The sequence below is a fragment of the Rhinolophus sinicus genome, chromosome 5 (assembly GCF_057876585.1).
Source record: "Rhinolophus sinicus isolate RSI-liver-muscle chromosome 5, RSI-T2T, whole genome shotgun sequence".
Lineage (NCBI taxonomy): Eukaryota > Metazoa > Chordata > Mammalia > Chiroptera > Rhinolophidae > Rhinolophus > Rhinolophus sinicus.
The window spans coordinates 89,389,570-89,414,586 of record NC_142505.1 but is presented as its reverse complement, the minus strand read 5'-3'; the positions used below and the strand labels follow the sequence as shown (position 1 = coordinate 89,414,586).

Below are 25,017 nucleotides of genomic sequence, written 5' to 3'. Positions count from 1 at the left end.
TTTTCTTCAATAAACATTTAAATCTTTTATAATAAAAAAAGTTTAATAAATTTTTGTTTCATATTTTAAGAACAAAGCAGAAGTTACTCGCATGTGAATCAGAGGAATTGTGAATGTATAAAACGGCCAATTCCTTAATTAATTATATCTGCTTTAAAATTAGAAATAAAATATAATACATTTATAATTATTAAATAGTTGTTGAATTTTATTTATCTGTTTTTTAAAAGCAGGCTATGGTCCCTCAGTAGAGACTCAGGACTCCACAAAGCCTGGAAGGAAGGCTCAAGTACATGGGCAGAGCACGCCTGAGGTCATCTTTGAATCCCTTGGCAATGAGCTCCCAGATAGGAGCCCTGTTCCCAAAAGGTGGCACCTGCCCTGACACATAACCACCCAGGATATCCCACATGGATTCGGATCATTCAGCCAGGTCCCAATATTTGTCTTTTGAGTTATGTCTCACAACAGTAGTGACGTGTGCATCTTCAATGACAAGTGTAATCATAGCGATGATGACGTGTGCAATGCACAGGCCCTCTTCGGCCTTATCCCAGTAGACACTAAGCTCTGGGACAGCAGGACGGTCTGTCCTGTTGAGACCGTCACAGCACCCAACACAGAGCCTGAACAGACTATGGCTCAATAAATATTTGTTGAATAAATGAACAACCAAAAGGATAGCATGATTGCTTAGGTTAATGAGTGAATGGATGAACAAGTGAATTCTGACCCAGAACGAGGTGAGAGGCTGCACTTGCCCAGGTTACCCAGCCAGAGTCCACTCCACAGTGAGATATGAGATGGCCAAGTGACCCTCACATAGCCACCATGTGGTAGACCTGTCCCCAGCATCAGCTGGCGCTGCTCACAGACAAGGCTATGTGTGAGATGGAGGCAAGGGTCACGGTACAAGGGGGAGGGAAGGAGAAAAGGTCCCCATCACGCAGGCTGTTTCTAGGAGAGATGCATCCAGGCCAGAAAATGCCCCTCGCTGCCCACCGAGGCAGCGGTGTCCATGCGAGTCCAAGGCCTCCACATTAATCAGTGTCACTCCAGTTCTGCGACCAGTGACTCCCTCTGGCAGGGCCTCCCTTCCTCCTATGGGCCTGGCCCCCTGATCTAGTCCTGCTGGTTTCTCTGCATCCCGACCCTGCCCTGGACCCAGCGATTCCAATTCTAACAACCTCTCTCTTATTAAGTCACCCAATGAGCCCCACTGACCTCAACTCTCTGCAGCCATCTGAGCAGCCAGGCGTTAAATTGCAGATCCAAGAGTGGAAATTGACTTTGTGTCCACGGTGGCTGTAGATACAGACACCACTGGACGGAGAGCCAGTGAGGAAGTCATCCTCTGTTAGGACAGCCTGCCAGAGCTGTTCTAAACTCGAGAAGGCCTCGATTCTGCAACTTACAGAGATCTTGAAGATTTTACTCAGTTCAAAGAAATACTATGGCTCAAGCAATGACCTAAAATGCATTTACTCACTCACACACAGGCTGACTTGGCAATCCCCTCTGGTGGGGCTTGCTCTGGTTTATAACTAGCACATCACCTGTTCCAAAAAGATGCTCAAACATCCCAGGTCTCTACACAGCCTCCCCTTGGCTCCGGTTTGCACAGGCCGTGTGTGTATTCTGTGAGAATGACAATCTCGGTCACTCACAGCCTTCCCTCTGGCTGTCTCTACTGCCTAGAATCCCTTTTCCCCAAAGGTTTCTTCCTTCCTGATTTCTCAGGCCTCGGAGTGAATATCATCTCAGAGGGGCTTCCAGACCATCCCTTCTAATGAGGCTTACAACCCCCATCACGTGTACCTGTCTTATTGATTCTCTTCACAGGATTTATCACTGGCTGCAATCATCTTGTTTATTTTCTGTCTCCCTATGCCAGCTCACCACTGGCCAGGTCTAGTTCACTGCTGTGTCCCCAGGTCCAAACATGGTGCTGACACAGAGGAGAAGTGCATTAAATTTGGGTTGGGTGAAAGGGAACGCCCCTCGGTCAGACAATGAATGAGCCAGGCAGACCCAGGCCAGATCAGAACCGGTCTCCGTGGGACATCAAACAAGGAACACGACCAGGGCTATTGGGCCCAGTCAAGGAAGCCCTGATCCCCTCTGCTCACAGTTCAGCAGGTGACAGTCTGGCTGAGTCAAGTTCCCTAAGGTTACAAGAAGTGATCTGCAGAGTCTATAGGGGCAGGAAAAATCCCCAAATCAGAATGTGTGTCCTAGAGTTTCTAGGCAAGGACGAAACAGAATCTCCGTCAGGACTTAACACCAACCAGAAGACTATGCTGCCATTACTATGACTGAGAGAAACTATCAACATGAAACAACAATCAACTAGGACATATGTCCCCAAGGCTACGGCTCCTGCTTCTTTTCTGCTAAATCCCCAACATCCAGACCAGTGCCAGCACACAACAGGCACTTTTGTAAGTATCTTTTTAATAACTTATTTGTTTATTAACTGCCTCCTCCTACGTGGTAAGCACTTTCTATACAAAGATCACTCGTTCTTCAAATCAGCCCTGTACAGCCAGGATTCCTGTCATTACCTCAGAGGTGAACTGAGATGCCCAACCAGCAAAGGAGGGCAGGGCAAGGCCTTGAATCCAGGGTGTCAGACGCCAGTCTGAGCTCCCCGACTATGGGCAGCCAGGCCTCCTGCAAAGCCAAACAGTAATAACGACACCATCAACCAACATCACGTGCCAAACGGGGAACCACTGTGATCACAGTAATCTTTTCAACAGCCTTCTGCGCTCCACAGAGGAGGCAACCGAGGCTCAAAAGGTGATGTCACCTGATGTAGAGTCTGCAGCTAACAGCTGGCGGGACTGGGAGTCCAGCCTAGGTGTTTTTCAGCTCAGAAGTAAGGGCCCTTGGGATTTGGCCACACAACATTCCCATGAAAGGGAAAGGTTGGCATGGAAGTTGGGATCATTTACTATAAAAATCAGGACGCTGTCAAAGAATCTGCACTTTGCCCATGGCTCCTACTGTAGCAAGTAACTCAGGACTCCATTTCCGGTCAGGCCAGCCCTGACACAGGACTTTAGCAGGTCCGTTCTCTCTGGGCCTCACTTTGCCCACCTGTTTAACCCGATGACTGGGTTCTAAAGTTTGCGGAATCTAAAACCTTCTCACTCGTTTAAAACTAAGTAAATATTAATGTGATGTGATGTTTTTTACAGCTTTCTACAGTTTACAAAACACTTTCCCATTGATTAGCTCATCTATCCAACAACCTTGCTGTTAAACTAATAACATCCTCACCTTTCAGAGTGGGAGACAGACTCAAGAGTGTTTTAAGTTAGTCAAGGTCACACAGCTGGTAGGTGGCAGGAACAGAATCTAGATCCTACCCTCATCTAGTGGGCTTTCTCCTCCAACCCAGGCTGCCAGAAGGGGGAGGGTGGAGCCTGAGAAGGTCCCAGGGGTTGTGAGGGACCGTCAATGAGCCCACCCAGTCAAGTCAATAAGAAAAGAATCAGCAACACAGGCAGTTGACTGGAGAGGAAATAAGACAGCAAATTTTAAAAACTCCCAAAAGATACCAGATTGACAAAGATCAACCAAGTTTAATTCCATGCTGTGTTGATGAAAGGTATGAGGAAACAAGCATTTCTTCATTTCGGTGGGAATGCAAAACTGATGTCATTTCAGGAAGGGGAATGTGGCAATATTCATTACAATTTTAAATGCACACACCCTGTAACTGGGCAATTCCCTTCTGTGGTATTTACCCTACGCATCCACTCTCACACACACAAAATCACACTCAAAGATATTTGCTGCAGACTAGTAGCAACAGTAAACTAGGAATAACCTAAGCCCCCGAGAGAGGACTGGCTAAACAAACTACGGTCAGGCCAATAAATGAAGTAGATCTTTCTTTATGTACTGATATGAAATGATCGTGAAGATATGTTATTAAGTGGAAAAATGCAAGTTGCACAGCAATGTTCTTAGCTTGGCACCATCTGTGCCAAAAATGGAGTCAGGAAGTTCGACTGTATATATGCTGGTGTCTGCACGGTTTGTCTCTGGAAGAACATGCTAGAAATTGGCAGCAGGGTTGCTCTGGGGATAGGAACACAAGAATGGTAGAAGTGACTTCCATTCGTAACTTACAATTTTTTCAAGCAGGATCATGTTATTACATTTTCAAAATAAATACAAAAGCCAAGTCTACTGTCACTTGCCCACTGAACAATGCTGTATGTTGAAATCAGTATGGAAATTAAGTTGTTAGGTAGCTGGGTCTTCCTGGAGCAAGCTCTGTGTGACACCCCCTACACACACACACACACACACACACACACACACACACACACACACCAATCTCTTCCCCTTGGGTCTGCTCCAATTGCAGCCTGAATCACAAGGTAGATCAGTTAACACTTCAAACAGCCCGACTGAGTAATAGAGTCTAAATCAGGAAGCCTGGGTTTGAATGCCTTCTCTACCAGCAAGGTTGTTTATCTTGATCTGTACATATTAACAAATGTATATATAGACGGATGTGGTACAAAGTGTGTGGAATAAAAGCCAACCCTTGAGGATGATTAAATCCTGGGGCATAATGGCGTTCAGTCACATGAAATACTTGGAGGTGATCAGATATTGTCCAAACCAGATACTGAGTTAAAACCATAGCAGTCGCTGCGGTGGGTGCAGGCTGGTGAAGTCATAATACCGCCTTATCTCTACTTATGATTCTACAACAAACAAATAGCTTTGAAATCCATGATACATGTATACAGTAATGCAGGGGTTGTTCCCATTTTATGAAGGAGGAAGAGGGGCTGGAAGAGGTCATGGTGGGCAACAGTTAAACCTGTGAAACCACAGCTACAGTTTAGGCTCCCCTCAAGGTCACAGGCAGAAGTCAGCTCATAAATGGCTCCTAGGAGGCAGGAAAAGTGTACCCAAGGAGGGACGCTTGGCTGGAGGTGGAACCTACAATGTTAACTTTTAAAAAAAAAAAAAAAAACCACTGCTTTTGACTGGTTATTTCCGGGTGCTGGGATTTTTTTTTCCCCTTTAACCTAATTGCATTCTCTCAAATTTCGATAAATTAATATCTGCCACTTTAGTAACAAGAAAATACAATTTATATAAAAATAAAACAGATAATCAGATATTCAGTTGAAAGATATTGAAACACACCAAACTGCTAAGAGTTGTTGTTTCTTAAGGGGAACAGATTACAGGATGGTGGTGGCCTCACTTTCTCTAACAAGTTAGTTCTTAACACTGGAAATTTTTTTCATTATTTAAATTTTTTTTACTAAAAAGATTTTGAACATTAATTTAAATATATAAATACATTACCTGTGTTGGCCAACCAACCAACCTATAAAATGAAGAATTTAAGACAATCAGTTATTTCTCCAAAACACTTTGGGGTTAATAGTGAACTGTGGAGCAATTAAACGTCTGAGTTATAGCAATATAAAATTTTTGCTTTAAATTCCATAATTTTTAGCTTCCCTTATTACCTGACAAAATTGCTTTTAAATTTTTAACGTGTTCTGTAAGGCTCAGAGCAGAGCTTCTCCTGGATGTAGACAGACCCCGTCTTCCAGGGTGAAGCAGGGCCAGGTCGCCTGCATGGGCACCCACCGTGTGTGCACATGGCCCTGCCCATCAGCGCCGCCAGTCTCGCCGTCACCTAATCCACCCGACTGCAAAACACGGCAGCTGGTAAGGGCCGGAGGGAGTTGTGTAGCTCTGGTGTTGAATTGCCTACTGGCCACATGGTAAGGTAAGTATGGTCGCTGTTTTTCCACTTGATGTGAGCTTTCTTTAAATAATTGCAGATCTCGTGGTTGAGCCAGCAGCAGCGCTGCATGAGAGACTAGGGCCAGGGCCCAAGAATAGCCATCCTGAGCTTCAAAGAGCACTCAAGGCCAAGTCTGCAGACCCCTGGGTATCTGAGAATTCACTGACACCTTCCTCCCCGTATTAAAATATTTTTTAACTGACAGAGAGAGCTAAAAGGCAGTTTTACAGATTACAAAAAAAATAAAAAAATGATTCAAGATGGATAAAACAGAACTGTGAGAAAAGGAAGATACCAATTGTAGATAGAATCTTTCAGTAGAGAATTTTGAAGTTCCTGATTTTCACCCAATCTTTCCACCCCCATGAGTGACTTATCCAAATGTTCCATGATTCACTGGGGAGGTTGGAAATCAGGGATTCTCTTGCCTGAAGTTCCTCCTCCGCCTTCTCCTCCTTCCAAAGCCATTCGTTTAAAGCACATGAACCCATGAGAAATGTCTTCCAACTTGCAATTCAAAGAGAAATCAGCACCTGTCACCAGGAAAGAGGACGCAACCTGGGGAGTTAAGACCTATCACGTTGCCTGTCTGAGATGTGACAGTTCCCGAGCTCCATCTGTCTCCACTAACTAACCTTTTTCCTCCCCTCTATCCAGGACCTGGCAGTTCTGCCCCAAGCAGAATTTACAAAAGCAAGACAGCCCCCACGATAGAAAAATAATGAATCACAGCATGGCAGAGATGGGAAAGATGGGAAAACTCGGGCCCAGAGAGGGGGCCAGACTTCTTCAAGGTCACACAGCAAAGGACAGGCAGAACCTGAACACAGGCCTTCTTCTCAGACTCCCAGGTACAATGCTTTCATCATGGCACTCCACCCATCTCCAGTGCAGCTACAAAATTCCCTCAACAAGATTTTCTCTTCCCTGACTCTAACTTAAAGAAGAATCAATGGAAGTTATACTTTTCTGCGGCAGGTACGACTATTGCAAAAACATACAATGCAAGGATGGTGCAACTCCAAAACAGACTGGGGATCATTGCTCTAAGGAGATAGATAATCTTAGGAACTCAGTCTAGACAAGGCACAAACAGGAATGGCTGAGGGGCCCCTTTAAAACACCATCCCTTCTCCACCAGGTGGACGTGGAGGGCCACAGCTCTCACATTTCTGTCGAGTTCCTACAACAGTGACCTTATTAGGCAAGACATCCCTGGGCCGCAAGTTCTTCATCTGTAAAATGGAAATGAAAACCCTCACGAGGATGTAAACTATGGATGTGAAAATACTACGTGAATTTCACTGTCGCAGGCTAAAGCGACAACAGTGGTGGTAAAGGAGTGAGAATAACTATTATTATGGCAATAATTATCATCACTGAATTTATTGAGGGCTTACTCTGTAAAGCTACTAACCTGGTGGTGGTGTGGGCCTGGTCCCACGACAATGAAGTCCTTTATTGGACAAAGGGCCTCTGTCAGGACAGCTGTGCCCCAGTCTTGCACTCCCACTCCATACCTAGGACCTGGGGACAAGCTGCACAGATCCCCGGGTGACACCGCTCATTGCGTCCTGCCTGTGAGACCTGGAGAAAACCTGGTCACGATCCAAGTGCCCCTCCCCAAGACCTCTCCCCACTCCCCCCGAGCAGCCCCCAGCTACGTTCTCGGACAGGAAATCCCAGTGCTCCTGCATGTGACGCTTCCAGGCGCTGAGTTCATCCGATTCATTCTTCACCCTCACAGGAGCCCTCCAGCTCATGTCTCCCCCCAGTCACTCACTGCTCATTCACCAGTCACAGGAAGTGCTGGGCCTTATGACAGGCTGGTCTCTGCCTAGGATGCCTTCCTTCCCCCTTCATGTCAGCAATTCCCACTCATTCCTTAATACTCTTTCTGCCACAGGAGCTGCCTGGACACTCCCTCTCCGCTGGCCACCCTCCATGGCCACCACAGATCTGTTCTTCTCAGGTCAGGGAAAAGGCCGTGTTCAAAGCTGCAACCCTAGCTTCGCACCCATTGGGAGTGACTTCAGCACGGACAGAAAAAGGTAGAAGCATCAAATGATAATCCATGGTCTGTAATGCATGGGGTCTACCAGTTTCCTCCACCAATTTGTCTCCAAACCATCAGTCACTGATTGTCATAATTATTGTTAATGACACCCAGACACTGCACTGGGCTCTTCAGACAGGGTATCTTCTTATGGTTTCAACAACCCATTGAGATACATATTATCCCATTTCGCAGGTAAGGAAACTGAGGCCCAGACAAATTAAGGAACATGCCCTAATTCACTCCACTGCTAAACGACAGACCCTGACTCAGCTCTGGTCTTCACCACTCTTCTAGGCTGCCTCCCACTGACCCTCAAAACCCAGATTCCGGGCTGAGTCCATCATCTGAAACTGGCTAATATTGCTCCTCCTCTGGATCACTGAAAATTTCCTGTGGGGTCACCTGAGCAAAGGTCTTTCTTCTCACTCTGGGATGAATTCTAAATCCTCCCTCTCACTATTTTCACCTTATCCTCGAGCCCACCCAGCTATCCCAACTTGATCCACTAATCTGAGCCTGCTACAGTGCCCAGCCTGCAGACCACCCCCACCCGTACCCGCACAGGTGGCAGATTGCCACATTCCTGCTGGGCACTGGTCTACAAAGTGCAAGCCAGGCAGCCACTCACACCCGCTAGGACAAAGAGCAAGTGCTGAAGGCTGCAGGCCCAGAGCACCGCTGAACAGGTACCCATGGCTCCACCCACAGGACAGAGAGGAGCTCTTGCCCAACCCTAAGGAGAAAGTGGCGTGAGGTCACCAGGACACTGGGGCACAGAGTCCTCCGGGCAGGGCCCTAGTCACACCTGCCAGGTGAGCCCCCGGGGGCCTCTGTGTGGCATGGTCAGCAAAGGAGCTAAATCCCTACCCCTCCCCACCACTCACTCTCTGAGCCTCAGGACCTTCACCTGAAGAATGGAGCTAATAGTATTTATCTTCTGAGGTTGCTGGAAGAGTGAAGTGAGCTCAACACAGTGGCCAGTACAGATTAAGAGCTCAACACAAATGGAATGCACTCATTTATTCATTCAAGAAACATCGAACGAATGAATGCCAACCATGTACCAGGCCCTAGGCTAGGCCCTGCGGAAACAGTGGGAACCAGACAGGCTAGTCCAGTCCTTGTGGAGTTTCCACTCCTACAGGGGCAACAGGCAACCAATGAGAAACGAATTAATAAACAAGAAAGTATCTGAGAGTGGTAATGCCTTAAAGGAAAGCGAACAGGTAAGCAGAAAATGGATAGAGCAGGAGGGTCAGGGAAGGCCTCTCTGAGGAGGTGATGTCTCAGATCTGGAGGTGGTGAGGGAGAGCAGCAAGCCATGGAGCAAGGAGAGAGCATTCCCGGAAGAGGGAATGGCACGGGAAAGGCCTCGCTACACTAACTCTTGCAGACTACCTCTGTTATCTCTTGAGCCACCCCTGCCTGCTCCATAGAAGCAGCACACAGACCTGAGAGGACAGTGAACTGGGAATCAGGAGAAGTGGCTTCTAGTCCCTTTGCTGTCCCTAAACTGCTGTTCGGCCTAGGACCCTGACCAGCAATCTCTGATCTTTAAGGGTCCTGATAAATCAAATGCTCATTGGTCAGAGGGTCCACAGATGGCTTGTATTCCCTCAGACTCCCTCTTTTTCCTCTTCTTCCAACCCACCCACCTCTTGAAGTAATTGTGGTCCCCCAGCTCCTGAGCTGTCCCATAAGTGGGTATGTAGCTGAGGATCAAGGAAGTCAGATATAGGAATGAAGACAAATACGGAGGGTGCCCAAAAAATGTGTACAAGTAGACACTGGTCAACGTTGCTTAAGCGGTAGTTCGCTATAATCAGAAGTGATGGTGACCACTGACGGTTCCACCAGACGCTGGTGGTAACCACTGCGAGCATTTCTTGTAAGTGCAGAAGTCAAACGTGACTTGTATTCATTGTTTGCTATCAGTATACATGGAGTATTACAATTTTAATAGTTTTTTTCCTTCCTTAAAATGTGTATACATTTTTTTGGCACCCTCTGTATTTGAAAACTGATTCACTACAGGATCCTATCAAATCACTCCCTGGGCCTCCATGTCTCTATCTGTAAAATGGAAATACTCCTCTCCTCCTCCCCACAACACAGGATTGATGTGAAGATCAAATGGACATGCCAGATAAGGAAGCCACCCTGCTTTACACAGGTACTGTAACGGGGCCTTCTAGCTATCTGCTCCTTGGTCATCTGTATCCTAAGTGCTACCCTGTACTGTGGACAAAGGCAGGAAGGAGGGAGAGGTGAGGGGACCAACAAAATTAATGCCAGACACTCTACAAATAGTATCTGATTGTTTAGGACCAAAGCAGGGGTGCCATGGGAGGGAGCTTTCTGGAAACATAGAAGCTTAAGAGCCTGCTCTCAAAGATTCTCAATCAATAAGTCTGGGATGGCCCCAGATGTAAAACTATTTTTTTAAAACTATATTTAAGCTGTATTAAAACTATAGTTTAATACAGTTGGTTTTGATACGCGCTCATGGTTGAGAATCACTGATTAATTCTACCAATCCTGGGAAGGTACGGTAGGACCTATTATTATTCCCATTTGGGAGCTGGTTAACTAGGGCACAGAGCAGCTGTCTCGCTCCTTGAATCACGCAGCTAATACGTCATAAAGCTAAGATTTGAACCAGACTTTGTGCTCATTCATCACTGGGCAACATGGTTTCTTCAGGCCAATCAGCATTTGCCACATACTCTTTCTACTAGCCCATGCAGCCTTAGAAATACAAAAGACAACACTCTCACATGAGGGGATAGCACTCACTAGAAAAGAAACATTTTTATGGCTAGACTAAGTCAATCATCTGGGGAGGAATGACGTGTGCTCACAATAAGCTAAGTTTATAGATGACGTTGAAACTTTGCCAGCTTTTGTTAGACAGTAATACCAAAACGTATTTCACTCTTCCTTGCTTCCCCGAACAGCAAACACTGAACAGAATATACCTTTCCTCAGGGATAACATGCTGTCTATGACCCATTAGCTCTGTCCTTTTTTTATACAGTAATGTACTCAGGAATAAGAGGCCTCCTTGTCGCTTCACTCAAAGGCCCCAAGTGGCCTTCAGGGCTGCAGTCCATGTGTTTCTGCCTCTGGTGGAACCGCACCCCTGCCCCGTGTCTGCACAGACGTTAACAGAGCTGACCTGCTGCTTCTAATGTCACAAGGCCTGGACAAGACTGCCATGCTTGGTTAGAATGATGCGCAAACTAAGAGCTAATTGGACCAAAGCAAGAAGGGTGAAGGGTTGATCAGATGTGGGAGGGACTGAGTCTTGAGGGGATTCCAAGTAAGGAAAGATAGACGTGGCATGGAGTGAATCCTCTTGAACAGCAGAGTACGGTCACTGATCCACCCGAGTGTTCCCTGCCCCTTTTCCTCCCTGAATCCTCCTTTTCTTTCTCCAGAGTGGAGGCCAGCCTGCCCAGTCCCTCTGGAATAAACGACTGGACAATGGACATGAGGCTCACTGTACGGTGCTTGTTTCAACCTCCCTGGAAGGTGTAGGGACATTTGACAGGACACCTCCTTGCAAATACCGATACTCTTGGAACTCTTAGCCCCTCCCCAGATGGGCCAGAGCAATGCCCTGAAACAGACAGGATTCCTAACAGTGGTTGAACATTTCACAAAGACCTGCCCACTGGAAGTGTGTTCTGATAAAGGTTTCTGGAGTCTCCAAAACGTGTCTGCTTTTCATTCTTTTGTGTGCAAGGCTTATCTTGGAGACAAGGTCAGTGGGCTCCTTGTGGGGACCAGTGCAATCCCCCTTCACTCTCCTCACCCACACATCCTAGCACAGCTGCAAGCACGGAGATGGAGCCTCTGGAGCCAGGCAAATGGTCATTGAATTTTCTGAAAGATCAAACAGCATTCATTCAATATTTATCAAATAGTCAATAAATATTTATTGGGGGGCCTTCAATGTGCCAGGAACTGTGAAGGCACTGGGGGATTTGATGGTGAACCAGCTTGATGGGGTCCCTTTCCTTAGGGAGCTCTGGTCCTGACTGGGCCAGAGAGAAGAATAAAGAATAAACATACAAACAAAGGTGATCACAGGCTCACACCAGAGTTTTACATTTAACAAGGCTCCAGGGGAGGCCAGGGATGGAGATGAACCTGGCACACAGTGGGCCCTGAATAAATAGGTATTCTCTCCCCATTCAAGTCTCCCCCAAAGCAAATCCTTTTCTGCAGCCTCATCTCAGCTCGACACCCCTTAGAGTCCCCTCCACTATACCTTCTCTCCCACATCCCACTCACTTCCACCAAGCCCTACCCCTGCCCCCCACTGAGGCCAAGTGCAGATACCCCTTTCCTGCCTCCCATCACCCCCATTCCAGTTTTTTCTATGTGTTCAGCTGGATTAGCCACACTGCAGTGGTTAAGACCACGTACCCCAAAGTCAAGCAGACCTAGGTCCAAATCCCAGCCTTACTACTATTTGCCTGGATGATTTGGGACGAGTCACTGAACTTCTCACAGCCTCCGTTTTCTTGTTTGTCATAGTACCAACCTTACCAGGTAGCTGAGGATTAAACAAGATAATGTACCTGAAGGTCCTAGCTTTGTACCTGGCACATACCAAGTGGTCACTAAGTTAGCTATGTTCTGTGATTTCTGTGTTACTCCTCACTGCCTGCCAAGTCCAAACTCCTCACCAGGACATGCAAAGCTCTCCTGTTTGGCTAGTTTTCTATCATTTTGGTTTTGGGGTGGCTGGAGGGCAGATACAAGCTCATTGGGGTGACAAGTACAGAGTGAAGGCAAAACACAGAAAGCATCTGTAACAGACTGTGGGATCACAGAGCAAAAAGGGGCCACTTCTTAGAGGGGGGATTAAGGGAGGTGGCACTTGAGTGGACCTTGAAGGATGCAGATGGCAATGGGGACGGGGTGGACAGATGTCCCTGGTAGGGGCTTGGCATAGGAAAGGAACTGCAGAGCAGCACCAGCACCACAAACTCTGGAGTCAGCCTCAGTCTACTTAACTGTAAAATGGGGATAAAAGTGGGGACTACTTCATGGGGTTCCTCTGAGATTAAATGTGATTGTACATGTGAATAATTTAGCATGGGGCCTGGCAAAGTAATTGCTTGGAAGTGTCAGCAGCTGTTAACTGCTCTCATCACCATTAATGCTGATGGATATAGTTGAAGAGGAGGCTACACTGGGAAGATCTTAACAAGGGTCCATGTTAAGAATATCCCGTTGTGCTGCTCTTGCAGCAGTGGGTACAGGATTGCATGGTCACACAGTACTTGATGAATAGATGGATAGATAAGCATCTGAGACCTCGAATGCCACAGCCAGGAGTTTGCTCTGCAGGTCCTGCAGGGTGGGCCTGCAGATGTTTTGAGCAGGGGCTGCTGTGCCTGGGATTGCCACCCCAGGATAGTAAGTGGCACCCTCCATGTCATCCTCAGTGCCAAGGAGCCAGGGCAGGGCCCTCCCCCGGTGACCTGGGTACCACAATTCCCGGTAAGGATCCTGAGACCAGAAATAAAGGCTCAAGCAGCCACGTTGCCAAGGCTGTTTGCCATGGCAACATCAGGGAGCCACTCGTGGGCTGGCTCTGCAATTGCTCAGGGCCTGGCTGCTACCATCTCCTTGCTCTCCCTCTGCTACATGACTATGTTCTGCCAGGCCAGCACAAGGAAAAAACACGGCTGCAGAGCTGCCGAGGAACGTCCATCTCAGCCAAGCAGGGCTTGCCTGGCTGAGTTCCCAGACAGTGGGTCCCAGACAGTTGAGTCTCTGCCACACAGAGCCAGCGAAGCAGACAGCAGCCGGGGGTCCTGTCCTGCCTTGGCTGGGTGATGTGATGGCATCCCCTGCTCTGCTCCCAGTCTGTTTCCTCACTTCAAGGGAAGGCATTGAGCAAGACCGTCTCTCAGTTACTCGTAAAAGCTCAAATTTACATGGGTATATTTACATCATTGTCATTACCACATTATAGTGGCTGCCATTTATTGAGTGCTTACTGTATGTCAAGCAATGCTGTGGGCATTATTTACCCTCTGCAGTTATCCTACTAACATATTATCATCTCCAATTTAGCACATGAGGCAACTGGGGTCAGAGAAATTAGATACTTGCTCAAGGTCACACAGATAATACGTGGTAGACCCCTGATTTAAACCCTTGGCAGTTAAACTCCAAAGCCCAGAGCTCTTAACCACCATCTCATCCCTTCAAGCAGCATCTAACTGGATTTGGCTTCCTCGAAGTCAGTATTATAACACTTGCTAAGGCTGGATGGATTCCTCTTCCCCCAGAAGTTTAGGGGGAAGAAAAACATAATCCTCTAGAAGATCAAGGACCAAGAACTTGGGTGGGAAGATAAACAGCAGAGGCCGCATTAGATGTGTCTGTTTGTATGTAATACTAACAATGGCTCCTAATGACTATTTCTAAATACTTCACAAATACTGTCTCTGTTAGTCTTCATCAGTCCCATTCCCTAGGGGTGAAAAACTGAGGCAGAAAGAAATCTTGTGCCAAGGCCACAGGGCTTGCCCCAAGCAGAGTTCAATCCTGGGGTTCAAAGCCCTCAGCTACCTAAACAAATAATTAGGCCAAAGGTTTTTTCTTACCTAAAAGACAGAGGCTTTGGGGCTAATCAACGGCTCTGTCCTCCCATGTACTCATCCTGGTCTCCTATGCTAGACCTGGTAGCAACTCAGTTTCTGCCCTAAGGAAAGGGTGGGGCAGGGAGCCTGGAGTCCAGCTGCTCCCAGGAGCCTGTAGATTCAGTGTCTGGCCCAGCAGTGTGACTGCGGCCGGGCCCCTCCTCCCCGCTGTGAACCCAGGCTGCTGACCCTGAGGTCCTGTCTCTCTCATTCAGTGGTCCTGAGAAATGAGAAAACCCAAGGTTAACTGCAAGGGGAGTGAGTGGGGACCTTTGGGGTTTGGGAACAGTGAGAACAGAAAGAAAATGCAGCCTGTTCAGGGCTAGTGGGTGGACTGCACTCCAGGGTCCCATAGCCACCCGTGGCAACAATGTCTCTCCCGGGACCATCCACCCTGCCACCTCCCCCAGAACGAAGACAACCCCAGCAACAAGTCCTCATATTGGAAAAGAAGTGGCCAGGGAGTGAGGGACTTGGGCCTCCTGCAGTTGGGTGGCTTCTCCTTCTGTGCCTCAGTGTCCCTTCTTCTGGAAAAGGTGGGGGTAGATCTGAGGTGCTCTAAGGAACCTCTGGAGCCTAGTTAGAGAGGGAGCTCGGGCCAACGTTCAAATCCCAGGTTAGACACTCACTACTGCCTAGACCTTGCGTGACTTACCCTCTATGCCTCAATTTCATTACTTACAAAGTGGGGAAAACAGAAACCACCTTACAGTTATTGGAAGACACCCATGTAATCAAGTCTCTTCGCAAATACACACTGCAGTCGTCCCAGATGACATGATGTGATGTGATAGTGGACGGCTCAAGGCCAGGCGTCTACAACAGCTGAAACTGGGTGATGGAGGCATGGGGGTGCACTAGACGGTTCCCGCCACTGGCTCTTTCTATATGACTTTGACATCTTCCATGGCAAATTGTTTAGAATACAAAGTTCTTTTCAAAGATCCTGACACCTAATCCCATAAAACACTCTTCTGCTCACAAACTTGTCTACTTAATGGGTAACCCCCATGCTAGTGAAGGATAATAATATTATTTCTTGCCGTCCCAGAGCTGTCAATCTAGTCATAGGGATAAAAGATCGCAGGAACTCCAGGATACTAAGTGGCACCTTCGTCGTTGGTGATGGAGGCAGAACAGTTAGCTTAAAAGGCTTCCCAGAGAGAACAGGGATAGGTGGGGGCTTGAAGCGCAGGTAGGCTAGGAGTACCTTATAATGGTGGGGGTGGAAGTACGGGGAAGATACGCCAGGTCATTCCACAAGCATTCATTAGTTTCTCCTCTCTCAGGAACACATGGTTTGAAGATACAAAACTAGAAGTGTCTGCCCTGATGAGGCTCATGGGCTAGCATATTTGTTCACTCAGTGAGGATTTTGAATGACTGCTGTTTTGGACACTGGTCTACCCACTGTGGGGAAAGAGTGCTGAATGAAACAAAAATCTTTGCTCTTGTGGAGCTTAACAATCTGGAGTGATTTCCTAAATAACACTTAATGTGACCCACGTTAGAAGAGACGCATCTATTATTTGGTGCTTATTATAAGCCAGGCATTGTGTTAGGTGCTTAAAACCCATTTTGTTGTTTGCTTTTCATTGATTCCCTGCAACAACCTCGTAAGGGAAGTAATATTTATCTTTTCAGATGAGAAAAATGGAAGCTCAGAAAGGTTACGCGACCCGCCAAAGGTCTTACAGCCAGCAATTTGCACAACCAGGACTCAAATCCAGGTAGGCTGCCTGCACAGTGAATGTGATGCTGCCACACTTGGGATGCAGTTGTGTCTGGAGATGAGCAACAGAGCTATCACCAAAACAATGACTTGGGGGCTGGGTCTTGCAGGATGAGTAATGGAAATGGTGGAAATGCAGACAGAAGAGACAGAAGAGCATGAGCCTAAACTTCCTGGAAGAAAATTCGTGACATATTCTTGGTGGACCAGGAGCCCAAAGGGAAAGCAAACAACTGAGGATAAAATTGGGAACCTAACTCTCTAACTTCAAGTACCTGGAGGCCCTTGAACATGAGGTTAAACATTAGGCGTTAAGTGAAAAGTACTGGGGAGCCATGGGTGATGTGTGAGCAAGGGAATGACATCAGCCATACATTCTAGGACAGATCCGCCAACAGTGCTGAGGACAAGTGGAAGGGGGCAAAGTCTAAGATCTATTGGGTAGTAATTGCAGGAATCTACTCGTGAATGGGTAAGGACCAAGACCAGAAGAGGGAGAGAAGAACAGAAAGGTCAATCCAATCCCACAGATTCTGGGTGTCAGCAGGATGGATGTGAGGCACTCAACTATCTTAGGGGAGAGTGATAGTAAACAACTCTGCTCATTCTCTTCCAAATGACTTTATTTGGGTTCCCTTCACCCTCGCATAACAAGAATTGTGCTTCCTGTTTTTACATTTAAAAAGATTGCATGGATGGGAGTTAGTTCTCTATTTGATCCTGCCCTTCTAAAAGTGCTTCAAAGAGAGAATTCCAAGTTTTGTGAGCAGCAGGCTGATGTTCATTTTGCATATATTATATTATTTAATTCTCAACCCTGAACGTTAGGGCTTATTAGCCCCATTTCACAGATGGAGAAACTGAGGCTTGGAGAAGCAGGGAGACTTCTGAGTTCTGCCTTCTCTATATATACTGTGCGGCCATTTGCTCAAGGTGCTAGAAGTACAAGAATTACAGAAATAGAAAGGTGTCCCCATCTTCACGGAACTTGGAGTCAAGCAATCTGGAAACCTCCTCCACTGATGGTGGTTCTTCTAATTACTCAACAGGTAGTGTAGGTAAACTGTCATTAGCAAGTCTGTGAGTTCTCTGAAATTGTAAACTCCTCATCTATAAAACGGGAATAATAATAGCACCTACCCTTTGTAGAATCTTTATGAGAATGAAACATAATAATGCAAATAGAAAGCTGGGCAGAGTGCATAGCATCTAGATGATGTTCAATAAATGTCACTGATGATGATGATGATGATGACGATGATGGAGATGGCTATTAGCCCTGCAATGCTGGTGTTAGGACCTGACTTCCAAGACCAAGCCCCCATTTGCAAGGCTGCTTCTGACTCAAAGCAGTATTCTTTCTATTATTCCGGAGAGAGAAGGAAAAGGGTGACTCACGTTCTGGCAATGGGGGAGCTTCTGGCTGGCTTGCACCAGCTAGGGAGAGGAGGGCCCCAAGGTGAAGGGGAAATATGAGCCCCCAGTTGCTGGGCCATTGCCTTTCCTGGGTTTCACAGGCATCCTGATCATTAGCACTAGTGAGGAAGCTCCAGTGAAAATAGAGCCCGGGCCTGATAAACAGAGCCAGCAAACAGGTGAAGAAGTTACTCCCCCTGGTCTCACACAGGTGAAGGGTAGGCAAAGGCACGCAGCAAAGGCTGCACTTCAACCTGCACCTACAGATGGCTACAACTTTGACTTGGAAAAGAAGTTGGACCTGCTTTGGGGGTTGTGGAGGCAGCAATATTCCAGACCTAGCAAGTAAACACGAGGACTTCAAGCCATTTTCCCAATTCTCCATGTGGCGGGGACCCCTTCTGAGTGCTCAGGTCCAGTTTTAGAACAATGAGGGGATAGGATATCAATTGAAAAAATGAATCAAGTTTACAAACACGGCATTTTACAGAACAGAACCATAAATGGCCCATAATCATACGGGGGAAAGGTTCAGCATCACAAATAATAAAAAAACTGCACATTAAAACAATAAGGGTGACAGAATTTATTGATGAACAGACTGGTAAAAATGAAAAACAATAAAAATACCAAGAGTTACCAGGGAATGGGAAACCAGGCATTCCCACACAATGCTAGTAAGTGTGTAAATTAGCACAATCTTTCTAGAAGGCAAACCAGAAATGTGTTTACCAAATGCCTGCATAGTTCGTTTGACAGTACTTTCACTTCTAGGAATTTAAATAAAGGAAAGACATATGCAAAGATATTCATTTCAGTACAGCTTACAATAGTAAAAAAAAAAAAAAAAAAAAAAAAAAGCAGCTTAAATGACTAACAATAAAGGACTGATTAAATACATTTTGGTTCAATCCTCAATGATACTATACAACCACTAAAATGTTATATTAAGTAAGATATTAACTGATGTGGAAAGGCAGTCACAGTATATTGTTTAGAGGAGGAAAAATAAACAAGTTACAACAGTATGATTCCAAGTTACAATTAGTATATAAAGAATGACTCCATTTTTCTACAAAGATATAATCAATAGGAATCAACAGGAAAGAAAAAAAGTCTGAAAAGGACATATACATAAAAATTAATCATGGTTATTTCTGGGTAAGATTACGTATTTTCAATTTCTTTATGCTTGCCTATATTTTCTAACAATTCTACAATTAAATATTTTTAAACCATAAGAGGTTTTGGACCAGATGATTTATAAAGTTCCTACCAACTCTGACATTTTGAGCATCTATGATTGATGCCCCAAGCAACTTCAAACAACCCATATTTAGTGTGGGCTTACTGCGTGGCCTTTGGAGCCTAAATCATTGCCCACAGCTGTAGCCCTTTGCATTCCTCTCTCCCCATACTCGCTGCCCAGCTGTCTCCCCAGCCGGCCTGGGAGCTTCCTCTGTCTGTCATTAATGTGCCTAGCCAAGAGCTGAGCAAAGGAAGTCAGTATGGTGACAGGTGCCCTGGGGGCACAAAGAGATGACAGGCACAACTCTAGCTTGAGAATCTTATTGGGACACAGGACTCACAAGCAAAATGCTTGGTTGTATAACACAAACTAAGAAAACCAGAGGTGAGAGAAAGAAAGCAGGGAAAGCCAGGCTGGAAAGGCCCACTAGATAAGGCCATGCAGGATGGGTGGGTGAGGGCACTGCAGGCAAGGGGCACAGCCTGAGCAAAGGTAAAGCCAACCCAAAGTCCTCTGGAATACATGTACCAAACCTTTCCAAGAAACTTTCACAATCCTTGGTCTGCTGCATTTCTGAACTTTGGCCCCAATGGGTAAAAGTTGAGTCTCTTAAACAGAAATGCTCCCTCTACCTAACCCTGGATTAGCCACCAAAGACAACAAAAGTCTTTTGGATAAAGACAATAAATTACCTTTTTATTCACTTTCCCCACCCCTTCCAAAGGGAGGCGGGGAGGGTGCGGGAGAGAACTGCAGGAACCAGACATCTCACATGCAAACAGTGCTCACCCCCCACCACCAGGCCCTTGGCTTCTCTTGCGGGCACTACCAGCCCCATTTGACAGATGGAGGAAAGCAGGCTCCGAGAGTTAAAATGGCTTGATCCGGGGTCACCCAGCCAGAGAGTGGGGAAGGCGACTCCACTCAGGCCTTCTGACTCCAAGTCCAGTGCTATTTCGAGGTAACACACAGGACCTGGAGTCAGGAGCCCTGGGTGGCTCTGTCACCCGCTGGCTGCGTGGTCCTGCACAAGCCGCTCACCCCTCACAGCCTCTATCCCCAAACTGTAAAATGAGGAGGAGACACGCGATGACCCGCCCAGGTCCTCTTCTGGCTGGGCTTTCTAAGCCTTCTAGGGGCGGCTGCAAACTCTCCCTATCAATTACATTTCCCAAGTTAGGCCGGCAAAAATCACCAGAAGAGCCTCAGCCTGTCACGTGGTTAAATAAAAAAAGCAAACGTCCCAGATTAACTTTCACTGCGCTGCTTCTGCTGACACCTGATTACCCAATTTTCTAGTTTCCTTGGGTGAAACAGCCCTACTGGGTAGGCCGCTGGGCGTCTAAAAGGGCAAATAATTAATTATTGGTGGACCGCAGAACACTGAAGATGGAGTTAAAACCTGGAGTCGAGTCCATAATGGACAGCTCTTGCTCTGGGTCCCTGAACGCGTCTCCGGCTATTTCAGGCCTCCTTCGCCCGCGTCTTAGTCGAAGATTTGGAGACACTCCCAGACAAGTGCCAGGACTGAGGACAGAACTTCCCCAGGGGCACCTCTGCCCCTCCCGCACCCAGTGCCCCGCGTCCCCGGCTGTCGGCGGGGAGTTAGGGGAGTGGGGGGCTGCGGGGGACCGTAGTGGTGCTGGTGCTGGTGCTGGGATCGGCCTTCCGCGCAGACCTGGGCTCGGGACGTGTGGCGGCGCCCGGTGACCGCCAACGGAGCTCCACTGCAGTTTCGTCAGAGGTAAAGGTACGCGCCCGGCGCGCGCAGCGTGTGCACACAAACATACACACCCGCGCGCGCAGCCCACTCAGCACACACTTACCCCCACCCCCGGCCTTGAGAAGAGCGATCACACTCCATCAGCCCCTTCAGCCCCTGCCTAGAACCCACCCGAGAGCGCCCGCCACGGACCACGAGGCCCCGCGGCTCCCTGACGCATGGACGTCTGCAGCGAACGAGGGGCGGCCTTCTCCCGCGTGTGGCAGGCTTGCTCTCCGCGACATCCCGCCACGCCGCGCCACCCCAGCCGCCAGCCGGGAGTCGGCCCGGAGCTGAACCTCTAGGCTGCCGCGTCCCCTCCAAGTCGCTTCTCCCGGCTAGGAGTCAGCTTGCAAGCCTCTCCCCGCCCACCCGGTCCCATGACAGCTGCTGCCGCCCAAAGACAGGCAGATTATAACAAGAAGCAAAGTTTCCCCCTCAGCCCTCCCACCCCCGCCCCCTCCGTCTTCCCCCTCCCTTCCAGTGTTATGCAAAACGAGCCGGCACTGGCACTCAGACTCCAGGTACCAAACCAGCCCTCGCGAGCCGCGCCCGGTTCCACCCGGCGGCCCCTCTCGGCGCCCAGGCGTGCGCCCGCATCCGGGATCTCACACTCGGCGCCGCCGCATCCTCATTCTCCTGGCTTCCCGCAACCTGGCGCCCAGAGAAAAAGCCTTAACTAGGGGGCCAAACTTTATGCTTGCAACAGGCATGGGGCTGGGGAAACCTAAAGAAGGGGCAGGGGGCGCGCACACCTAGTGCAGGCATTTTCCGTAGCTACTTGTCCCAACAGCACACACACACACACACACCCGCCTCGGTCTCCAAGTCACCAGCTTCCTCAGCCCCCCCCATACACACACACACCAGCACACCACAGCACCCTCTCCTGTCACGCGCGTGTCGCCGGCGGAGCTCCCAGGCGCAACCAGAGCCCGGGACGCCGCCTCGCCTTCCCTTCCCCCCAACATCGCCAAGCGCGCACCCGGGCCGCGCGCCGCAGGGGGACCCAGGCGCCCCCAGACAGTCCTTCGGCCCCCATCCTGCCTTGCTTTTCCGCCGGGGGGTTCAACCAGGTAGCGAAACCAGGAAGGTGCTATCCCCGCTTGCCATGTCCACGTGCCCCTCAGACCCCTATGCCCTTAGCGGACAACTGGCAGCAAACTCCGCGCTGCAGGCGCCGATTGAGCCATGGGGCCGATGCGGAGCCAAGGGGGGACTGGAGACTGGAGGACTAGGGGACTCCGAGGACGGCGGCCGGCGCCTGTGCCGGGGCCACAAGTCCACGTGAAAGTACGGCAGCAAGTGCCGGAAACCTGAGGGCGCGCCTCCAACACCCAGAGCTAGCCTGAGGGTACCCCACACCTTGGCGCGACTTCACCTCTCCAAGGAAGCGCGGTACCCCCCCATCCCAGCTCTGCCAGCGGGGGGTACGGATTCCAAGCGACCAAGGCTAGACCCTACCCAGCGGCCGTAGCACCCCCAACGCTCCAGCTTGCGCAGGGGAACCTTCAGCTCCCTGCCCCTTAACGGAGCACATCGCAAGGTGCATGGAAGTGGGACTCTGCAGCCTGGAACCCCCGACCCCTCAATGCGCCCACTGCTGCCTCCGGGTCTCCGCGGCTGCGGCGGCAGCCCCCGCAGCTCAGAACCCCTGCACCCGGCCCGCGGCCCCAGCTGGCTGTACCTGCGTGTCGGCGAGATAGTTGAGGAAGAAGGAGGAGAGCTCTTCGTCCAGCAGCGCGCCGCAGTCGTTCCCCGCCATCTTCCAGCCGCGGCTGCAGCGTGCCGCGGAGTCAGCGCCGAGCGGGCCGGGGGGAGGGAACCAGCGAGCTAGCGAGGAAGGCGGGAGGAGGGAGCGAGGCCCGCGGGAGGCGGAGGGCGGAGCTCAGGCCCCGGCTGCCGCAGGGCCGCTGGCTGCGGGGGCGGGGCCGCGCGGTGCCTGAGCGAGCCGGGAGTTGCGCCCCCACTTTCCTGCGCCACGTCTGGAGCCGCGATCCTCGCTGGCAGCCCCTAGCCGGGAGGAAAGCGCCCGCAGCCCGGTGACGGTGCCCAGCCTGCAGCCCGATGCCTGCGCAGCAATGCGGGCAGCCCCCCGCTTTTGCCAGAGCGAATCACGTTGCCTTAGCGTTGGGCGGATCCTTCGAGACAACCTGCTTCTGCACTGCTGGGGAAACTGAGGCCCGGGAAAGCAGAGGACCTTGTTTGAAGCCACAGTGCACTTCAATAGCAGAAAGGCAAAGCTAAGATCTGACTGCCCCGGAGGCTTGAGTTTCTCTACCCGGGCTGCAAGGCCAGAGAAGAAGGGATACCATAGGTCAAAGGTGGAGAAATCAGGGAAGGCTACTTGGAAGGGGTGGCATTTTTATCTTTTCCTTGAAAGAGGTGTTGTTGACCCATATTCTCTGTTAAGTTTGGCCATCTCTCTTTCTCAAGGCTCCCTCACTGCCCTACACCCTTTCAAAAATAAAAACAAAAACAAAAAACTACAATGACTTCTCTTGCCATGGGCCACAATGCCTTGAAGTAGCCAGGCTCCTAAGGGCTTCCCATTAAACATCTCTCAATGGGCCTCTACACACTGAGTGCTGCCTCCATTCACCTAGTAACCACGTCTTCAGGGCCTCCTCCCCTACTGTCCCTCAGCCTGTCAGCCCATTCTCAATCCCCCATCATGGGTTCCCTGGGCCCAGCAGGCTTTGCCTCTAAAACACTGGTCGCAGGTGCCTTTTTACATTTGTTTCAGTGAAGATTTGATCCATATGTCTCTCCTTACTAGACTCCAAGACCCATGAAACTAAGGCCTGAAGCTGCTTTTGCACTTGTCACATCTCCAGTGCCCACCACATAGTAGGTACTTAATAAATAAATTATTAACTAAAAACCCAGAGAATTGTGTTCCCACATCACCAAACATTGTATAGATAAGGAAACTGCCCAGAGTCAGGGTGCACATGGAGTGTCTGAGTCAGAACCCAAACTCAGGCACCTTGAACTCTCATCTTCAGGGCCTGCAATTTGCCAGGCAGGAGATGAGGGCATGGCCTGGATAAAGGCATGAAGGCGGGAAAAATTAGACCTGTTTTATTGGGCAGGCCTGCCTCCTGCTCTCCCCTTACCTGCTCTCATAAGGGCTGCCCCACCCTGCCCCAGCGTGGGCACCCTTCCAGCCAGAGGAGGAAACAGGGAGAGTCCCAGTACACCTGCTCAGACTTGAACACGAGAGCAAGAGCTTCCTTCTTCTCCAATCTGAACTTCCCAGAACCACAGGGTGTGATTTCACTCTTTGGGCTTTAGGCCAGCACACTTTTAAGGAACAATGATTTCCAACAGAGAGTCTACATCTGGCCTTGGAGCACTAGCCTGGGAGTCAGGAGTCCTGGGTGCTGATCCAGCCCTGCCACATCGTCCTCTAGTCTTGGGCAACTCAAGAAGTTAAGAGCATGGGCCTTCTAGTCAGACTGCCTGGTTTTGAACCCCCGAAAGTCATTTAGTCTCAAGACTCAGTTTCCTCAATGTGTATCATAGAATTATATACTCCATAGGGCTGTTATGGTGACTGAGGAAATAACATATGTGAAGTGCTTCACACAGTGCCTGACCTCATAGGAAATATGCTAAACTCTCTGGCTCTCTGTTTCTTCATCTGTAAAAGTGAAGATAAAATACATATCCCCTGAAGGCACTAGCCAGTGTTACTTTCCTTTCTTCTAGCACAGGCTGCTGCTACGGTGGACTCCAATAGGTCTAAATGTGAATCCTGCTGTTCATTAGTATATGCCCTTGGTCCCTTACTTATTATCTCTGAGCCTCAGTTTCCCCCACATAGGGATCTTGGGAGAATTGAATGAAACAGTGCATGTAAAATGCTTGACCCTTCATCTGGGAGATGGGAAGTACTCATCCTCAGGACGTCACCGTCATCAATGTCATCACCATCAGCAGGAAGGACCCAAGCTCTCCTAAGGCCTCGATTTCCTGCTGCTACCCATGGACATCAGTCCGAGCCCTATGGGACAGTTTCCAGAGATGTCCCTACCAGATCCAGCCTGAACTCTGACTGGTGTTGTGTCCCTTATAGTCCAGAGGCCAGACCTGGAGGGTCCCTAAGGCCAGCCATCTCTGGCCATGGCCTTACAGAGCTGCAGCACCAGGCAAAGCCTCCCAGGGAAGGCTTCAAAAGTGCTCGGTGTTGATAGAAAAGCCATAGATTGCCCACCTTCAGGGGCTTTCTCACAAATCAGTATCCTCAGAGTGGGCTTCTGGCTGGCAAGAAACTCAGATGAGAAGGTACCTCCCCTGAGATATCTGGCTTCCTTTTCAAATGCATCTTA

General features: G+C 49.0%; 1 protein-coding gene across 1 annotated transcript in view; it reads right to left on the bottom strand.

Moving 5' to 3' along the window:
* Positions 1 to 22,578, bottom strand: part of PPARGC1B (PPARG coactivator 1 beta) — a 95,951-nt gene extending 73,373 nt beyond the window's left edge. The window contains exon 1 of the mRNA XM_019734379.3: positions 22,371 to 22,578. Within this exon, the coding sequence (XP_019589938.3) occupies positions 22,371 to 22,448 (78 nt within the window). The 5' untranslated portion in view covers positions 22,449 to 22,578. The remainder of the gene's footprint in view (positions 1 to 22,370) is intronic.
* Between the last annotated feature and the right edge of the window lie 2,439 nt (positions 22,579 to 25,017).